This window comes from Phocoena phocoena, chromosome 4 (genome assembly GCF_963924675.1).
Source record: "Phocoena phocoena chromosome 4, mPhoPho1.1, whole genome shotgun sequence".
Taxonomy (NCBI): Eukaryota; Metazoa; Chordata; class Mammalia; order Artiodactyla; family Phocoenidae; genus Phocoena; species Phocoena phocoena.
Genome location: NC_089222.1, coordinates 141,326,180 through 141,346,333, shown reverse-complemented (window position 1 = coordinate 141,346,333; position 20,154 = coordinate 141,326,180). Strand labels below are relative to the sequence as shown.

The 20,154-nt window shown below is 41.4% G+C and overlaps 1 protein-coding gene across 1 annotated transcript in view; it reads left to right on the top strand.

The window, feature by feature from the left end:
• Positions 1–20,154, top strand: part of DSCAM (DS cell adhesion molecule) — a gene marked incomplete at its 5' end in the record, with an annotated part of 740,232 nt that overhangs the window by 644,349 nt on the left and 75,729 nt on the right. Inside the window, one exon of the mRNA XM_065875917.1 lies at positions 8,179–8,312. Within this exon, the coding sequence (XP_065731989.1) occupies positions 8,179–8,312 (134 nt within the window). The remainder of the gene's footprint in view (positions 1–8,178; positions 8,313–20,154) is intronic.

Below are 20,154 nucleotides of genomic sequence, written 5' to 3'. Positions count from 1 at the left end.
AATGGTGAAGAATTGTGCCAGCCTTCCTTATAGACTCAGTGTCTAATATAAATAGACATTTGAGCTGTTTACAGAACTGATTCCAATTTTGTGTCTGCTTGAAAGGAATGCGTAATCAAAGTCAGAGTATAAATCCTGTTGATGCTTCTGTGAAGTCTTATGATTTGAAGTTTGGATAACACTGCCGACTTCAATTAAATGATGTAAAAATGTAAAATAATAATTGTCAACATTTATTGTTTTTCCTCAGAAAAGCACTATTCTAGGCACAGGTTGAAGTTTCATTGTTTATTGTTGCTCTTGCAAGTAAAGAAATATTAACACATTCACAGCAAACATTCAATTAGGACTTCTCTGCCCAAAACAGTTCTTAAACGAACGTCCTTACCCCTCAGTGTCATGGGGCCTGGAATTTTAAATTATATTGTAAGGTCACTGATCATCTTAAAAAGGAAAAATTTATCACTTGCTAGTGAAAGAGATAAAAACAGAATCAATAATAAATATATAAAAATAGATTAAATAAATAAAATTGAAAAATAAAACACACAAAACATTTACTTTTACAGGGGATAATTCACACCTGATATATTTGTTTAGAAAACAAGTCTTCTGTTCCATAAGTAGTTTCTCAGTTTCTATAAAGATTCTTGGACATATTCTCCAAGAATATGGAGATCTTGATATAGATCTCTGATATAGATCCTTGGACATACTATTGGGTCCATAGTCTCAGTTCCATCAGTATAGTTGTGGGTCCACAGAGATATTCTCAGGGTCCGTAAGAACAACTGATGTCTCAGGTCCTCTTCCCAGGACTGCTCAATCATTGAGAACTTGCACATTTTTTATTGCTGCAAGACCACAAAAGATTATTTGCCAATCAAGCTTTTTGTTTCTGAACACAGGACAGCTAATTCTGAATTCTAAAACGTTTGTGAAATCCTGCTACCGTTTTATTTGCTGAGAATATAATCTGAGCCAAGCCATGGGGAAGAGAACACACACAAATGCAATTTATTATTTTTCCAATTGTTATTTTCGTCCTGCTGGCAGAAGGTAGTTTCAGCCCTGATCCTTTTCCACAAAAGAAAACATTACATATATCTAAATAGCGACGGTTGTGTTTAAGTGCAGATATTTACTGAATACATCACAAATCCACATAGCTCTGTGGGAAGAAGTCCAGCAGGAGCCGTGATATGTGATCTTTGGTCCCTCTCTGCCATGGTTAATGATCTGTTTAGCAGGACATCTGAAAGTGGAGCTCAGAGCAAGAGAAAAATAAACAGACATCAGGATATTTGATTCCTCTGGCCAGCCATATCTTGAGCCATACATCCTCTTGAAGGCATGGATGGTGTGTTCTCAGGTGATAGTGTAACTGCACCCTGGTTCACCTTAAAGGTGATGGACTCTTTGTGTGTGTGTGTGTGTGTGTGTGTGTGTGTGTGTGTGTGTATTTGCCTGACCACCAGCAGTGCTGCCCTTCAGGAGACACTGAAGGCTTTGTGTGCCGTGAGAAAGCCTGTCAATTAATCGGTATCAATACTGCTTAGGATTCCAGAGTCCTGCAGCATTTGGCAGGGTTGTGATGTGCTCTGTGCAGTAGCAGATACAGCAGCAACACAACAGACCAGGATGTCCTGGGAGGCCTTCCACCACGTGGATGTCAAAGCTTCCTCTGCTGCAATGATTCTCACACAGGTTCCTAGGAAGTCCAAGGGCTCCTAGGGGGGCTTCAGAGACGCCCAGTGGTAATGGGGAGGGCCCCTGAAGGGCTCCCTCCCAGCTCTGCTTCAGGAGAAGCCACTCCACTTCCACTGTGTTATGCATGGGTCTCCCACATGACACTTAAAAGGATTTGTCCACTTTGAAGAGTGTTTGGAAACCAGTGCTCTAATGCGTGCAAAGGCCAGACATATTGGAGCCTGATGGAAACCAGAAGAGAAAAGGGGCCTCATGCATTGCTTGGCCATGACGACAACTGCTATTGTGAAGGTGTCCCTGCAGCATCATGTCATCTGCTCACGGCTCAGAAAAGCCACTGCAGAGCCTGGCGCTCAGGTGGACCTGGCTGTCACGGCGGGTCACACATACACACACACTGGTGTGTGCACCACGCCACACACAGCACAGACATCACATACACACCACAAACCACACATGCACACGCACACACTATACACACACTCACACATACCACACACACACCATGCACGCTACACATGCAGACATACTCTACACACACGTCACACACACATCACACAAATCACAAAACACACACTACACACACCACACAAGCCACAAACCGCACACACACATACCCCTGCCTGAGGCTGATCTCTAAGACCAGAAAAATGATGATGACAAAAACGAAGCTGACCAGTGTCTGTGAGGTACTTATCAGACTTTTGTCTCATTTCAGATTGAGGCAATATTTTTACAGAGCAATAAGGTTGATGTTTCACATTAAGATACACTCTTAGGTGGCTTGACCGCGTGGACCCATTCTCCATGCTGTGTAGCAAATCATCACAAACCAACACCTTAAAACAATACAAATTCATTATCTGACCATTTCCTGGGGTCAGGAGTCCAGGGACAGGTTAGCCAGGCCCCCGCGCAGGGTCTCACAGGCTGAAATCACAGTGTTGGCTGGGCCTGGGGTCTCATCTGAGGTGGGATCCTCACCCGAGCTCACTGGCAGTCCACAGGACCCAGTTCCCTTAGGGCTGAGACCATCTCCTCAGCCCCCAGAGGCCACTCCCCAATCCCTGTCTCATGGCCCCAGCAGGTTCACATGGTCGTGTGGTCATAGCAGGACAGTTGACCTCTTCATCACCAACAGGAGCCTGTCTCTGCTACTCCAAATCCCTCTCTGACTTCTAGACCCTCTTTTAAGAGGCTCATCTGATTAGGTTGGGCCCACCCAAGTTACTCTCCTTTCAAGTAACTTAAAGTCAGCTGATTGGGTCCTTAATTATATCTGCAAAATCCCTTCACCTTTGCACACAATGTAACCTGATTTTGAGAGTGATCCATCCGTCATAGTGACAAGTACCACCCACATTCAAGGGGAAGTAATTATACAGGTGTGGATATCAGAGGGCGAGAATCTTGGGCACCATCTTAGAATCCTGCCTGCCACACTGAGCTCATTTAGAAAGTCTGCTTGGAGGACCTAGTATGCCCCAGATACTGGCCCGGGCACTGGAGACACAGCAGAGAACAGGACAGGTGGGGCTCGCAGGCTGGTGGGGGAGACAGATATTCACCAATCACTCCTGAGTGGGTTATGACGAGTGCCATGAAGAAGCATCTTCAGAGACAACCCGCCCTGAAGTTGTCACAAACCTCACCTAGGCTAGTGACAGAGAAGGTTTTCTCAAGAAAGCAAGCACTAGCAGAAGCTGAGATGAGTTAGAGTTGCCGAGGACAAGGTGGAGGGTGGGGAACAATTCCAGGCAGGAGGAACCCAAGGCTGTCAGTCATCATGTGTCAATGACCTGATGTGGGAGACGCACGCCACACCCAGGGACCTACAAAGGGCTCCAGTGCTGTGCAGTGACACAGAGCCAGGAAGAGAATCCAGCCACTGACCTGACACGTCCACGTGGAGGTCTAAAGCACACACCAACCTTACACATCCACCGAGAGGCAACGAGAAGGGAAGAGAATTCTAGGTTCTGGCTCTTGCGACCAAGGATGTGGCTGTGCCATTTGCTGCAATAGGGGACGGGAGGAAGGAGGCTTGGGAGAGAAGGTGATGAGCCCTGCTTTGAACAGGATAGGTCTAAGGTGCGTGAGTCAGAGCCGAGATGCCGGGGCCATCAGACACGAGAGCTCTGAGAGCATCTGCGTGCACAGGGGAGCACATGGGAGAATGCAGAAGAGATGGTCCTCAGCCGCTGCATTCTTAACTTCAACCAGTCAAACCTGGAGCCATAAGTTCACTCAACGATGGCCAGAAATTCATGAAAGCTACCTAAGCTTACCTGTATCTTCATAAGAAAAAAGCAGATTACCAAAATGTAACCTGATGACTAGGAGTGTGTCTTATCAAACTATGTCCCAGACACACCCTCCTAAGCCATCTCTGTCTCCTGCCCCTCTCAACATTTGGTGTTTATAATTCAACACTGAGTTACAAAGTAAAGGCCAGAATCCTTTAGCAATATGTACGATAAAGAAATGGCGATGGTTATTACAAATGATAGCTAGAGTTTATTCAGTGTGTATTATATACAGGACTCGTATTAATTCTTCACATGAATTCTCTTTCATAATCTTAACAGTAAAATAATAACTTGGTATAGTTATTGTTCTGGCTTCATAGATGAGGGAACTAAGACTTATTAGAGAACTTCTGAACTTGCCCAGGACACAGAACCAAGTGATAAAGTTGGAGAAAAGCCCACAGTGGAGGCTGCAAAGCCCACACCTTTAACCATTGTGGTGTAATCCAAACCAGAACTAAAATTTTAAATTCTCATTCGTAAAATATTGGCTCAGAAATCCTGAAAATCTTTCTCCAATGTATTGTGCCTCAGTTTCTGTATATTTATTATTTTCTTGTGCAAAATTCTAATAATGCTACAAGGAAAGATTTTGTACAAGATGGATCATAAATCAGCGTATGAGGAACCACATGGGGGTTTAGGTAGTAAGTGCAGTGAAAAACCCTTTGATCTGACGTGATCCAGGCAAGTTAATGGAAATAATCTACTAAAGAAGGAATCACTACATTTTACAGTGACCAAGAGACAGAACTCAAACATTGTAGTTTAACTTAAAACATATAAATACACATTTATTATATAATCATTGTCTAATCGAATGATCCAGACTCATTTCTTTAGTTTGGGATGAAGAGATGAGAGTTCTATGTCACTTTTCATTCTTTGAACTGTATCCATCATGGACCATCTGTAATTTCCACTTTAATTTCTTGATCGTGGAGTAAACATGTATTATCATTGGTCAATAATCTGCTTTTTAATTTCTTTTTATCTGTTTGCCTTGATTTTTTTGCCATGTGACCTGTTCTTCTCACTAGTCTTGCCCAAACCTAATTGAAGCTTCTTTTTTTTAAAACTTACCTTCAGAAAGCTTTTCCAAAGTCCCATCAATTGTCCTAAAAACAGTTTTCTTTGTGCACTCATATTTCATCAGTTTCCATAAATTAAACTGCATTACCTTGACAAGTACAATTGTCACCAGCAGGGTGAAAACAAGCCTGACACTCCTGATGAGCAGCCAGCCAAGGGGTTGTTGCCAATGTACTTGGGGTCCTAGAAGGACGCTGGCCAGAGGGAGTGCCTGGTGGACGCCAGCTGCGTGGTTTGCTTTACGGAAGATATGGAGGGTTCTGGCCAATCTGGGGGCATCCATTAGCGTGGGAATATTAAGCATGTGTACGCTCTACCCTTGGCGTTCAGGAGGAACCCCTGTGGCTCTGAGCCAGGTTGTAGATGTCTTGGTGATAGCCCTCACCAGTAGAAAACTAAGCATATTCAGGACAAAGGTACCTTGTTCCCAAGGACCTATTAATCCAAGCTTCATCACTCCTATGTGTTCCTTTCTCTAGACCTTTTGCTCTTGGTGGAACTTGTCAAAAACTGATCCCAGGGCTTCCCTGGTGGTGCAGTGGTTGAGAGTCCACCTGCCAATACAGGGGACGTGGGTTCATGCCCCGGTCCTGGAAGATCCCACATGCTGCGGAGCGGCTGGGCCCGTGAGCCATGGCTGCTGAGCCTGCGCGTCCGGAGCCTGTGCTCCACAATGGGAGAGGCCGCAGCAGTGAGAAGCCCGCGTACCGCAAAAAAACTAAACAAAAAACTGATCCCAAGATTTTGTATTTTCAAATGATGACTGTGTCCAACCCCCGTTAACTCTTTCCGGAGTTGTTGGTTTTGTTGTTTTGACCTAGAAGAGTCAAGGTCAAAATTTGAGCATAATTTGACCTAGAATTGTCACCTAGAAGGTGACAATTATGAGATACACATTCAACTCCAAAAATATTTACTCTGAAGTTAGGTTGTTTTTGGAGAAGGAAGGAACTCAAAGCTTCCTCCAGGGGCTCACAGGGGACCTTACTGGTTTGAATTTCAAGGTCTCCATCAAGGGGGGAACCTCTCTCTACGTGAAAAGTTAAAACAATGAGGAGGAAAGCAATAACCTCATGGTTTCTCTCACAGCAGATTTAACACTCTCTCCTCTTTATTCCATGTTCTACCCACCTCACCTCATTCTCCCTCTTCAACCTGGAAAACAAAAGGGTGGAGAGAAGGTCACTTATGTTCAATCTCACTTCTCAGATTAAGCTTCATGTCGTCAACACCCTTTTCTGCATTCTTAGATGATTTACAGAGGGGAGTTTTTTGTCTGTATAAACTGTGAATCTTGGACACAAAAATTCATACTCATAAAAACTGCTTTGAGCCTCTCCTGAGCCAAATAGAGGTGTCATTACAAAGTGTTCTGGGCACAGAAGGGTGATCTCTGATGACTGAGGTAATTCGCCCTCATTCCTAACTCAGGAGGCAAGAGGTACCTCCCAAGCCTGTTCAAAGCCAAACACTGTAGCAGAAGAAAGAATGACCCAGAAGCTAAATTCTCTACTAGTCAGAGGCAGGAAGTCATCAGGGACTGAAAAACACAGAGAAGGCTCCTGGGAAAATAGGGACTTGAGCTGATTGTGTTAGTTCTGTCACAGAAACAACCATTCATGACACTGGTTAAGGAACAGCAAGGCAGGCTTCATTCAGGGGAACGATTTGATAGGTGAAGGCATGACCACAATAGTGCTTTGCAGTAGGGGAGGGAGATTGGATTCAGCTTTGAATACAACAAGGAAAGGTAGGAATTTATAGCCAAGGAGTGAAGGGGAGGAAGAGGGGTCATTGGGTGAAAAAATTACTAAGAGGAAACATCAGGGGTGAGGGGCATTCTGGCTAAACTGGCTTCACAGGAGTTTTGCAAAAGGCAGGTGAGGAGGATCAGAGATTACCTGGTGATGACAGAGAGTGAGGACTTTGATCGATATCAAAGGTGATAAGATATTGTGGAGATTCTGGCTAAACTGACTGAGCAGGATACTTGCTAAAGTGGGTTCTTAGGGGATATGCCCAAGAACATAACTTAGTGGAGCTCCTAGGTCACTGGTCAGAGAGACACTGTGTCAGCCCCCAGGGTGGCTGTAACAAAGTCCCACAGCCTGGGGGACCAACAACAGGAATGTGCTGTCTCACGTTTCTGGAGGCAAGAAGTCCAAGATCAAGGGGTGGGCAGGGTCGGTTCTTTCCAAGGACTGTGAGAGAGAATCGATCCCTGGCTTGTAGATGGGCATCTTCTCCCTGTGTCTTCACATTGTCTTGCCTCCATGTATATCTCTGTGTCCACATCTCCCTTTTTTTTACAAGGACACCAGCCATGCTGGTCAGGGCTCACCCAAATGACCCCATTTTAACTTGATTTTCTCTTTAAAGATTCCATCTCCAGATAAGGTCACATTCTGGCATGGTAGGGTTAGGGCTTCAACAAGTGGGTGTTGATTGAAAAAAAAAATGCACAACGTGAGAGTTGTGAGTTAAGTTTTATTTGGGGCAAAATAAGAACTATAGCCCAGGAGACAGAATTTAAGATAGCTCTGAGAAACTTCTCCAAAGAGGTAGTGGGGAAGGTCAGTGTTACATATGATTTCAGTGAAGGAGGTACATGCAGTCAAGCACACGTTTTGGCAGAAGCTTCCTGCTAGTCATGAGGAACAGGTGTCACCATTAATGATTTTAGTGCTTTTCTAGATACGAGGAGATGCAAGAATCAGGCTCATAAAATCTTCTCCTAAAAGTACCTATCTATATGAAGACATGTTCTACCAGTTTTTCCCAGAGCACAGAGGGCCTCATTCCTGATGTCCACCCTGAGCTCCTTTCAGTAGATGTTGAAGGTCAGCGGCTGCAGCAGTTCATGATTTAATCCTTGCAGAGGCAGATGGCAAGTGCCAATTTGTAGTTGGCATGGGTTTGGAGGGACACAGTTCAGCCCGCATCCCTGACTCCTGCAGAGCTGGGAAGAGAGAGTGGCAGGGCCCAGCGGTGTCCTGTGGGGTGGTGGGTCTGGAGTGGCGGGGAGGGAAGCTCCATCATTCTGTCACTAAACTTTCTGCTTTTCCAGTTCCAGGTCCCCCCGCGGGAGTCAAGGCGGCTGCGGCCTCAGCCTCCATGGTCTTTGTGTCCTGGCTCCCCCCTCTCAAACTGAATGGCATCATCCGAAAGTACACGGTGTTCTGCTCCCACCCCTACCCCACAGTAAGTTGGTAAATCACCCAGTGCCTTTCAAGCATCTTCCAGAAACGAGCCACAGGCGCTCGCTTGAGACATTCTCCTTCCTTTGTTTCCCACCTCCTTGGGTTTCCCCAGTGGTTTTATTCTTCTCCCTCCTGTCTGCACATACAAAGCAAGGTCCTCATTACCACCTCACTGGAAAATACACTTCTGAATCCTTCTAAGGGACATGGTTGTCTGGAATGATTGTTTATTGGGTGAGTTCCCACAAACACTGCCAGCCGGCTTATCAAAATCAAAACCTGGAGGCCTTAATTGATCGTCAGTGGACACCACCTATTGATTTTGCTGTTGGGCTCATCCTTCAATGCACTTCATGCTTCACCTGCCTCCCTCGCACACCCCGACCCCGTCCTCCTTCCTTGCCCATCGCCCACTGAGACCCAGCAGCCGGAAAACCCTTGTTATGCTAGAAATGAAGGACTTTAACAAGACTCTATGACCCTCACAAGTACAAAAGTCAGCTTAATTCATTGTGAAGGAATTAAAAGGTAGGTAGGGTACTTAATATTTCAAAATATGGGATTTACTGTCATTAGTATTAATACCACTGAATGCTACTTACAGGGTTAGAGTGTTTCTTAAACAGAAGAATATGTGTATCCAAAGGGGAAATTTCAAAGAAAACAAAAAATGGTTCATGAAATTTATGACATCTTCGTAGAAATGTTTATGACATTTTCTGAGGTAGGCGCTGTGTCCAATCCATCTTTCCATCTCCCAGCTCCCGGCACAGCACATGACATGCATAGCCATTCACTGTTTGTGGAGTGAATACACAAATTAATTTTGGTTTTATTGTGGTAAAATATCAAAACATAAAAGGTAGCATTTTTAAGTGTTCGATTCAATGGCATTAAGTCCATTCACATTGTTGTGAGACCATCACCACCATCCATCTCCAGAGCTCTTTTCTTGGAAAACTGAAACTCTGTGCCCATGAAACACTACCTCCCATTCTCCCTTCCCCACCCCCTGGCAACCACCCTTCTCCTTTCTGTCTCAGTGAATTTGACTATTCTAGGAATCTCATAGATATCATCGGAATAAGACAGTGTTATCTTTCTGTGCTTGGCTTTCTTCACTGAGCATAATATGTTCAGGGTGCATGTATGTTGTAGCATGTGTCTGAATTTCCTTCCTTTTTAAGGTTGAATAACATTCCTGAACTAATTTAGTAATTACTTTTTAATTAAAATGACATGCTTTCTCAAGTCTAGAGTCTGTAGGGGACCCAGAGGCCCAGTGGCACTATAGACACTGAGGATGATTAATGGTGGGGAGACAGGGGGAGAGCAGGAGTGTGGCTCACAGCTGGGCCTCTGTCTCTGAAAATTATCAAGTTGTGTGTTCTGCTGTTTATATGTCAACAGCAGCACCTCTGGAGTTGAAGTAAAGACTTAGAGGTAATATGCTTAGATATGGGTTTCAGAACTTGTGTGAGTTCCTTATCTGGTTTCAAACATGCTGTTAACTCTCACCTGCTGAATCCTACCATCAGATCCCACCATCAAAGTCCAGAGATGCAAAGCAGTGTAGAGGACATGGTGGGTGGCCCTCTACTCAGAGGCCATTCACTGAGGACCCTGTGCAGGATCTGATCCTTTGGGCATCAGCCCTGACATACCACCACATTCAGCAAAGAGAGACAAAATTATTGCTGAAAGTGTGCCCATATTTCACTCGAATATGAAGGGCTTCTTTATTTGTATTCATTCATTCATTTCTTGATTTGCTGTAGGACTCCCAATTGCTCTTCTGACTCCAATGAGCTAGAGAGAGCCAGCAGGGAACACCGGCAGCTCACCCTCATTCTGTCTTCCCAATCGGCTATTTATCTCTAAACTAAAAGCCCCAACCTGGCTTATTTGTAATTAGTCCTGAGTGACTGAGGCTTAGCGGAGCAAGCCCGCGTTTGTGGATCGTGGGTGCCATATTACTGTCCATCCTCCCAGCCTACGAATTAAGTCCTATAAAAAAGGAGGAGTTACTATCCCAAACACAGTATCCATCGAACACTCTGTAGGATGGAATATAAATAATTTCCCAAGAGATTTCCAGTCTCTCCCTGCATAGAATAATGGGATTGAACTATCCAGGACCTTCTCAACAAGAGCCTTTCAAAAAATACCTTAGCGAGATCAAACTAACCAGAAAAGGTGGGAAATAACTGAATTTCTCACCTCCTTGATGTCTTACAACCACTAGCAGGTGTTTCTGTGCGGTCTTTAACCATATTAAAAAAAACATTGTAAATCTAGAAATATGATTATCACAAGGTGCCTGTGGTCTCCTGGGAAGCACCACTTATTAAGCTTTGCAGAGAGGACCCAGAACTCCAGAGCTGTCCTCAATAACATGAACTGAACCAGAATCAGTTTTCTTCCATCTCTAGAACCACATTGCTATTCATCTATTTCAAATATCACTTAAGACCACGAGGCCTATTTTTAATAGACTTTATTTTTTAGAGCAGTTTTAGGTTGACAGCAAAATTGAGTGTGAGGTAAAGAGACTTCTCATATGATACCTATTTTTAAAATAAAATAATACCATTGCAAGTAAAGATGAGAGAGAACTAATACATGTGTCTTCAGAGGTGAAGACTTAAAAAATTCCATCTACTATTCTGTTTTTTTCCCGTGGAATGAATAAGGAGCTATAAGTTACTGGAAAGGGGGAATTTTTCCCATCTCTAGTGTCTGCGATTTAATTTTAAGTCAGAAAACAATGCCATCAAATTTTCTAAGGCTTTTACTTTTCTGCCAATGTATCGAAAGAAACACCAGAGGGCAGTCCCAGTTCTGTGTATTTTTCCTGCTCGTGTATCTGAATTTTTTTTCCTTTGAAATGACTTCATAGTCGAATGTGGAACATGGGAAGATAAATTAGGACACAGCATACTCCGTAATTTAATCTTCTTTATGAGAGTCCCTCGGCTAACCTCCTTGCTGATGTAAATTTTCTCTCAAGATCCTCAATTCATGCCCCTTCCTTGTGAAAGTGCCTTGTTAAAAGACACAGGCTCTTTTCTCTAATATGTACGATGCATTGTCTGATTATAGGCATTTGTTTCACGGTGTTCTCTCAGGTCAGCTTAGTAAAAGGCGTCAGCACATGAAACTTTGTATGTTGCCAGACAAGAAACTGGAAATCTGTCTCAAGGCTGGTTGTCTAAAAGTGGTGCTTGGCAAACATTAATCTCACTGTGAGGGACCAGCTAATGCAAAGAGACATCAACCTTCCCAGTCAGAGCAAAACCTCAAATCTGTTTGATTAAGGAATTCATCATATAATTTTTGGAACCATGGCTATTACTTTTAGTATATAATGGTTTGGATGATCAATTCATACACTATGAGAAGCAATGGAAATCCAAAGTAATGAGCTAGCCTTGTAAGGTGCCAGGTAGAAAGTAGTTAACCTGGATTTCCTCTCTAACGACCCTCCCTACTTAAAAGCAGACTGTGAAAAATGTTATATATTACATAAGAACTAGGAGGTAGAAATTGTCTGTTCTGCAAGGCTAAGCTGATGGACATAGAAATGTAAAATTAGATAGCACAAACTTCTCATTAATGAAGAATAAAAATCAGAAGGTCTAAAAAATTATATCAGTGCACTATGATCCACCTCAGTTATTCCAGTTTCAGAAGATAATGTTAGCCAGTTCCTGCACAAAGTAGAGCTCAGTAGATGCTGCTGAATGAGCAAATGAGACTCATAGCAGCCAACTCTCCACAGTGGAGCCCACAACTCAGAATTAAGCAAGTCTTCTAGGAAGCAAAGAAAGTAGCCTCTACCAGGTCCAGACAACATTCAAGCCAAGGTAGCAGGTACGTGTTTGCCTCCCAACCCTCCCTAGACTGCATTGCCTAAAGCTATAGTGGGGCTGAGGACAAGACAGAGTGGCTTTAGAGAACCACAAATATTCAGGAATCTCAAGTCAAAAAAATGGTGCAATAACAGAATCAGGGAAGTAGTAGCTAATGTGACCACCTGAATTTATAATGATGCTCATCATAATATTGATTGCTCCTCTCTCAGAAGTCACCATGGGCCTCCTGGTTGTAAAATGCCATTGCCTCTTAGGAAGAAGTAATGCTCTTCCTATTTTAAGTTGTAGCATCACAAGCTATTATATAGTTATTTGTTTTTAAATTTGTTTTTCTTAGCTTCCATTATCCTTTTATTCTTTCTCCTTTGTCCTCCCTCTCCCTCAACACCCCACCCTTAAAAGTAGGCACTTTTTAATACCCTACCTTCTTTTCATATTCTTTACTATCTCCCTGAATAATTGAATCTATTCTCATAATTTAACTATCATCTGAAGTTGAGGGGTTCAAAATGTTTATCTCTAACTCTGACAATCTTAGAGAACCAATCAGCCCTATATTGTCAACTTCCTACCATCCATGTCTTCTTGGAGACCCCACCACATCCAACATGTCCAGAGCCAAATTCATTCTTGGCCCCCCTTCTGTTCCCGTTTCTCAGCTAAGCTAATCATTACCTTTGACTAAGCTAATGATTACCTTAGACAAAGCTAAGGCTTAGATTACCTTTGACTCCTGTTCTCCCTTTCCACTCATTATCTGATTGGTTTCCAAATCATTTCTTCATTTACCCAGCAAATCTCTGTAGAGGGCTACCCTGTGCCAAGGGCTGAGCCAGAGTTGGAGGTATATCAGTCAGGAGAAGCTGAGTTATGCTGTGTAACAAGCATGTCTAAAAATCTCAGTAATTTCCACAAATAACAGCTTTATTTTTCTTTCACATTCATGTTCATTGTGAGTTGGTGGTAGCTCTGATCCATGTTATCTTCACTCCAGGAAGGACCCATATGGGTTTTATGGCAGAGGGAAAGAAATCTCTGGAGGGTCTGACATAGGCATTAAATGCTCCAGCACAAATCAATGGCTAGAATCCATCACATAGCCTCACTCAACCACAAGGGAACCAAGATTACAATCCAAACACATACCCAGAAGACAGGCAAACCAGAATGTTTGGAGAACAACTCTAATATAACCATGGGACTGCAATGACAAAGGATAGAGTGTCTTTCTTTTTAAAGTTCCTAGTTCTATGGAGGGCAGAAAATACTAGAGATGGTCACTGCTCTGTGTGGCATGGTAAATGACACAACAGTGGCAGGGACAGCACTGGATGACACAGGAGTCAGGTAGGAGGGTGTTACTCAAAAAATCAGGCCAGAGACTGTTACTTAGGGCATATATACAGCCCTGGCTTGCAGAAGGGGAAGAACTGTACCTGATGAGAGGGTTTTATGACCAAGGGAAATAGCACCTGCAGAGTGACATTGTGTCATGAAGAGTCTTTCTGCACAACATCTTTCTAATCCTCTCCCTTCCTTTCACTCCCACCACCCTTGCCTTGGTTCAAGTCCTTGCTTGGGAAACCAAACTAGGGCAGAAGCCTTTCCACTACCCATATCCATTCCCTTCCACTGTCTGCATCACTGTCATAATTATTCTTCCAAATTCTTTGTCCAATCATGTCATGCCCTTGTGCAAATTTCTTGGATAACTTCTCCCTTTTTACCTAAAAAATGTTCAGAATTCTCAAGATGACCTGGGCAGATTTCCATAACCCAGCTCCAATGGTTGTTCAGTCTCCTATTCTACTAACCTTCCTCCATCCAAAATCTAAGCCACACTGTGTCTCCTGTGTGTGTGTGTGTGTGTGTGTGTGTGTGTGTGTTGTGTGTGTATTGTGTGTGTGTAGTAGGTCCTCCTCCTCCTTGTCTTTTCCCTCTCACCCTCCCATGTAATAATGTTTATTCTTTTTTTTTTAATAATGTTTATTCTTAAGGCTCAACTTAGATGCCACATTATTTATTCTAACATTGTTGAGCACTTGCCATATTCTAGCTGCTCTGTGTTAAATGCTTTATGCTTATAGTTTCCAAACTTGTTTTTTCATGACTCACAATCGGAAATATATTTTATGATCACACTCCAGTACACACACACAGCAAAAGCCTTGTAAACAAAAATTCATTTACTACACATGATGCACTCTGATATTTTCTGTTATATTGGATTTTTTTTTCTTCTTTTATTTTTTAAATGATTTCCAGGCCCATTAAATTGCTTCTATGGACCACATTTTTAAAAATACTGCTTTCAACAGTTAATTCTGATGATTACCTTATGCAAGAGGGGTTGTTTTTATTCTCTTCTCTGTACTGGTGCTGACATGGAGACTGTGCAGCCTGCCCAGGACCACGCAGCTTAGCAAGGTAAAGACAGGGTCTGTAGTCCACAGGGGTCTGAGCTCAGGGACTAAGCTCTTCACCCTAACAGCCTACTGCCTTCCCCGGGGAAGCTGGCCCCATTTCGCCTCAGCATCCCCAGCACTGATTTTTTAACCTCTCTTTGACGTAACCATAATCTCTTGCATCACTGTTGGAGGGGGGCATAGCTGAGCCCCCACAGTGGCACGTCAGTTTCTTAAATACAGGAACCACAGTTAGTTACTATTATACTTTTGGAAACCCCAGTATTATGGTGACATAGTAGATGTTCAGCAAATGCTATGTTGAATTAAATTTTATGGATGATGGCTATGAGTCAACCAATAGAGGTTAAACTGTATAATGAAGTTTCTACTTAATAAGGCAGGAAAAGTGTGTTATATACTTTGGGATGCTTTCCATCCCCTAAGGATTTAGATAAAATGCCTGTGCTTTTGAGTCACTGACATGGAAATCATTCTGCCACAGTTCCAGCTAAATGACTTATTGCTGGACCTCTTTATTCTGTAATGGCAACGCTGTAAATTATGGAGTTGCCAAAAGTCATCCAAAGAATACACTGTCATGTTTCACATACATATACGCAATTAATCACGTGTCAGCAGATCTTTTTTGGGCACCTCTGTGTGACAGACATGCATTAGGCTCTCTATGCTCTTGAGATTAACTGAGCTCTACTCTAGCACTCAGCATCTTATCATATGACTGGGAGAAAACTAGAAAAGTTTCCTTGAGACAGACCTACAGCTAAGCATATGAAAACCAACTCTGGTTTTATAAAATTTCTGGGGAAGTATCAATATATTCTTGAGCTTCCTTAGAAATATCTCAGTATTTCATGGCCAGTTCTGATGAAATATGTTCTAAATCTGCTTTAAATTTTTTGTGCTGCAATTTACATATATTTATTAGACTCCAACTCTTTGGGGGAGTGAGGGGAAGTACATGCTATCTTGTATAATCTAGTTCTTTAAAAAGATGAAGAGCAATAATCTAGTTCTTTATCTATCCTCAGTGAACCAGCCAATAACTGCTCAATATTTCTGTTAAGTCCATATTTTAATTTTTTTTAAATCATCATCTGTGGTGCTTCAGTATCATTGGGCATAAAGTGAAGCTGTCCAGTTGCTATAATAGGTCAAAATGCAGGTGACTCCCTATGCTAAGGTTGGGAGAAAGCTTGGCCTTTAAAATCCTGAGCCCGATTTTGGACTTTATTGAACAAAGGGAAGCAGAATCATTTATTCAAATGGAATTTCTGTACAGAAACAAGCCCTAAAAATCACTCTTCAAGCCCAGTCTCACAAGATTGCCTGCCCAATTTTGCAGATAAGTTGCCAATACACATTCTGGCTTTGAACTGCCATTCATTCAGACTAGACAGCGGTGTAAACTTCTCCACTTCTTCTTACTGCTTCCAAAGTAGCCACAGATGAAAATGCCCTTTTGATCAACTAGCTTTTGGAGTTTTTGAAAGATTCCAGCTTTGAAAACATATCATCTTTTTGACTTGGTCTGATACAGACATGGGGTACTATTTAAGGAAATAAATGGCTTCAGATCGTTTTCAATTAAGAATTAAGAATGGCTATTTTTTTTCCAAAACTATATATTATACCTCTATTACATTTATTACCTAGAACAGCCTTTCTCACAATTTCTTTCTTATGTTGTGAGAAGTTATGTAATGCTAAACCAGTTCTTCTGTGCAAAATTTGTTGAATAGCTGATAGCAATCAAGTTAAATTAATAAAGCCTTTTTACAGAGAGATCATTTGTATGTCAGATGGTATGACAACAGGGAAAGGATAAGACAAAACTCTACTAAATGGAGGTGATTTTGTTTGAAAGAGAGTGGGAAATATAAGGATCCTGTAATGTCAGTCTGTCTATTGGGACAATGCCCTGATTCTAAACAATAGCATGGAGAAACTAGTTTCTTTCATGCCTTTTCTGCATATCACTTTAATTCACTTGCAGAACATTATAACAATAATTTTTATATTTGGGAGACCCAAATTAAAATATTTTATGTTTGGAAGTCTTTTTTAAGTAGCCCATAGCCATTTATATAATAGCCGATAGAGTGATCTTGGTAAAGTACAGAGGAAACCACCAAAATTGACTAAGATAAAACAAGTAGCTTTAATATGCTATTATGTCTATGAGAGCTGGCCATCTTAGCCTATTTTGTTAGGAAGATCTTTGTGCCATATTATCTTCTTCTAGCAATGAAAATAATGAAATAAAATGGAAATCAGATCAAAATGTATTATACATAGAAATCTTAAAAAGAGGTAAATCTTAAATTGATCCAGCTAACTGTTTATTCTTCATGTAATTGAGGCTACTTCTCTGCCACTAAACAGAAAGATTTTATATGCTCTGAAAGAGTCATTGCCCTATAATTAAAAGAACTATCATTTTGTTTATTCTGCTTTGCAGGTATTTTTAATCACTGCTGTGAACATTCTATCTATGAAATCATAGCATTCAATTTTTTTAAAAAATAGGATGTTAATAATTAGATGTTAAAGCTTTTTAAAGTACCATATCTCTTTGATAGAATTAGTGTTTCATTAAAAACTTAATTAAATTTTTTTAAAGTGGAATTCTGTTTATATCCATCAGAAATGGTGAATAATTTGATCTGAGCAGCCTGCAACTCCATAGTCAACCTCTACACATATTTTTCTGTTGTGCTCAAATAAATTATAGATCATTATTAAAGTCACTAAGACAACAGACATTTCCTCAGTCCATTCCAAAGAGTGGTTAGTGGGTCCCGACCCTGCAACGTTCTAGCCTAGGATCCCTGGGGGATAAGTGGAGGGCGGAGGGTGAGGCAAGGCCCACTCAGAGAGATTGAAGCATCCATGGGGGAGTGATGGTAAGAACATACAAGATTATAATCCAAAGGGCACTCTAGGATTGACCCCATACTAGGACACAAAGCAAGCCTCAACATATTTAAGAGTATGGGAATTATTTCAAACATCTTTTCTGACCACACCTGCATGTAACTAGAAATCAACCACAGAAAAGAAATGAGAAAAAAACTCTTACATGGAGACTAATCCAAAGGGCAATAATGATAAGGACCTTAAGGGACATATAAACAAAGGGAAAATATAACACCTGATTGGGGGGATTAAAGAAGGCTTTACAAGTTCATCTGTTCAGCTAAATAGTGTAAGAGATTTGAAAATGGATTTGGCCACTATTGGGTAAACATCCAGTTTTATAGAAATTACTAAAGAGCATTTAAAGTAGCTCATTGTGGCTAATTTTATCTTATTTACTGGTTAAAAAGTATCTTAGACATGAAAGGAAAAACAATACACCAGCATACCAAGACAAGAATAATTCTGGAGTGAAAGTAGGATTGGAAAATGCTGTTCCTCGCCTTTTCATGGGGTGACATTAAAGCACTAGGATAAGACTAACCTAAGCAACCTGCACATCATTTTGAGGAGGATACTACTGAGTTCCTCAGAAATGCACGACTCCACCCACCAGACCTAAAGCCATAACACAGAAAGGCAGAACACTGGAAATGTGAGCTCTCTGGCTTGGGTGTCGAAAGGTGAATATCGTTAGCTGTATTTTCCACTCTGGGTACAATTTTAGGGAGGCAAGCATGTCAGAAGCCTTGTAAAAACTTGCTATAAGTTTTTTTAAAAACAAATGCATGAAGTTCCCATTTATTTTCCTAGGCATTTTACAAATGTGAATCCATGTCCTTGACTATGACAGGGATAGTTTTAGGAAGGGAATTCAAATGATTTTATTTCTAGATTTTAGTAGGAATGTGTCAGTTGCCTTATTTTAATTTTTCCTCCATTTGGCAAACCATGATTATATCTCCTTCCTTGATGAGCAAACTTACCTTATAATCTATACAATGGAATTGAATTCAATAAATGTCTATGAATTCAAACTCAGCAACTATTTATGATCTTTTATTATTACTAGGCATGGTATTAAGAGCATCTGCACAGCCCAAAGGAAAGATCTGTAGTCCAGCGAGCTTGTATGGCTGGCCCCAGATGTCCTGTACCTGTTGTCAAGCCTCATCGTACACATATTTCTAATCACATCAGCCTCCACACTTCCAGTGCAATGGTGTTGGCATAATACCCCAACTACCTCCCAGAGCAAAAACCCATGAACGTTTGATTTGAAGCACGATATTTAGCTCAATAGATAAACTACTTACACATTTTATAATTTAAGTGTGTGTCTTGAAAGAATACCGAAGTCTTCCCTCAAGAAAACTATGGACTGTCCCTGTTACGTGACACCAGCTAAAGAGAACAGCCCTGTTCTTCTTATTCAACAATCTCTGATGGACCAAGAAATACATAACTCGGCTGCCACGTGGAGGATTGCAACTGAGAGTGATTAATTAATAATCAATGTCAGTTAACTCTGGATTCTGATAGAATCAGCATGTTTAAATACTTTTTAGATGAGAAAGAACAACCTTTTCTCAAATGGCTAACAGGAATTTATGATGGGCGCAGAATATTGGCCACCCCAATCCACAAATGCCCTGTCTGCTCCATCATGCTGGCACCGACCAGAATTAGAAAGGAGCTGTGGGGCAGAATTTCCCATCAAGAACCAAGCATACACAAGTCATATACCTGGCATCAGAGCTTTCTTCATGTTGCTTCGTTTTGTATTCCCACAGGTCATGAAGTAACACAAGCCTTCCCTTAAAACAAAGGTTTAGCCCAACTATAGTAATCCATTCAAGGTTAATTCATATTGTAGGAATAATAAAATCTTCTAGAATGGCTAATATCTCTGTCCTGACTCTGATAATGATGAGACTAGAGAGTTAAAGATATACCAGAAGAAAATTAAATATTTAGATACTTAAATATAGAGAAAAGTGTCTTTCTCCCCCTCCCCATAAATTTCTCCTTTTGACAAATTTGATTCATTCATCCCTGAGAAACTACACTGGGAGTTTGTGTTTCTTTATACTACCATTTCCTATCTTGTTGCCCTTAGAGTGTAGCTCTGCTTTGTTATTTTCTATTCTATTTTCCATTCTATCCCTCCATGCTCATTTAATGCTTCAAAGTCTTTGAAGGATCAGCCTAGCTGAAGTATCAGGAAAAAATCCGGAAATAAAATCAATCCCTCTCACTGAGCATTCCCAGTATTTGGGAGGTAATATCATACAATGGAATGCAGGTAGAAATTGGCAAGTCAGTCAGTTTAAACATGATTCAATCCTTGTGTTGGAAAATCTGGTATCCAATAAAAAGAAAATTAAGGAAATGTAAATATAATCAATGCTATTATACATCATATAAAATTTTAAGGAAAATGTTCCATAAGGAAGTGATACTCATCCTCCCTCTTTCCCAGAACAAACATATTTGGCTGAGCATTGAGAAGGGTTTAAACAAATAGAGTTGCTTCACTACCCTGAATGGGTTTCTGATTAACCTTTTTCCCATTTAGCTCTTTTTCTCTTACCTGTTGCCACCTCTTGAATTTGTTAGCAAT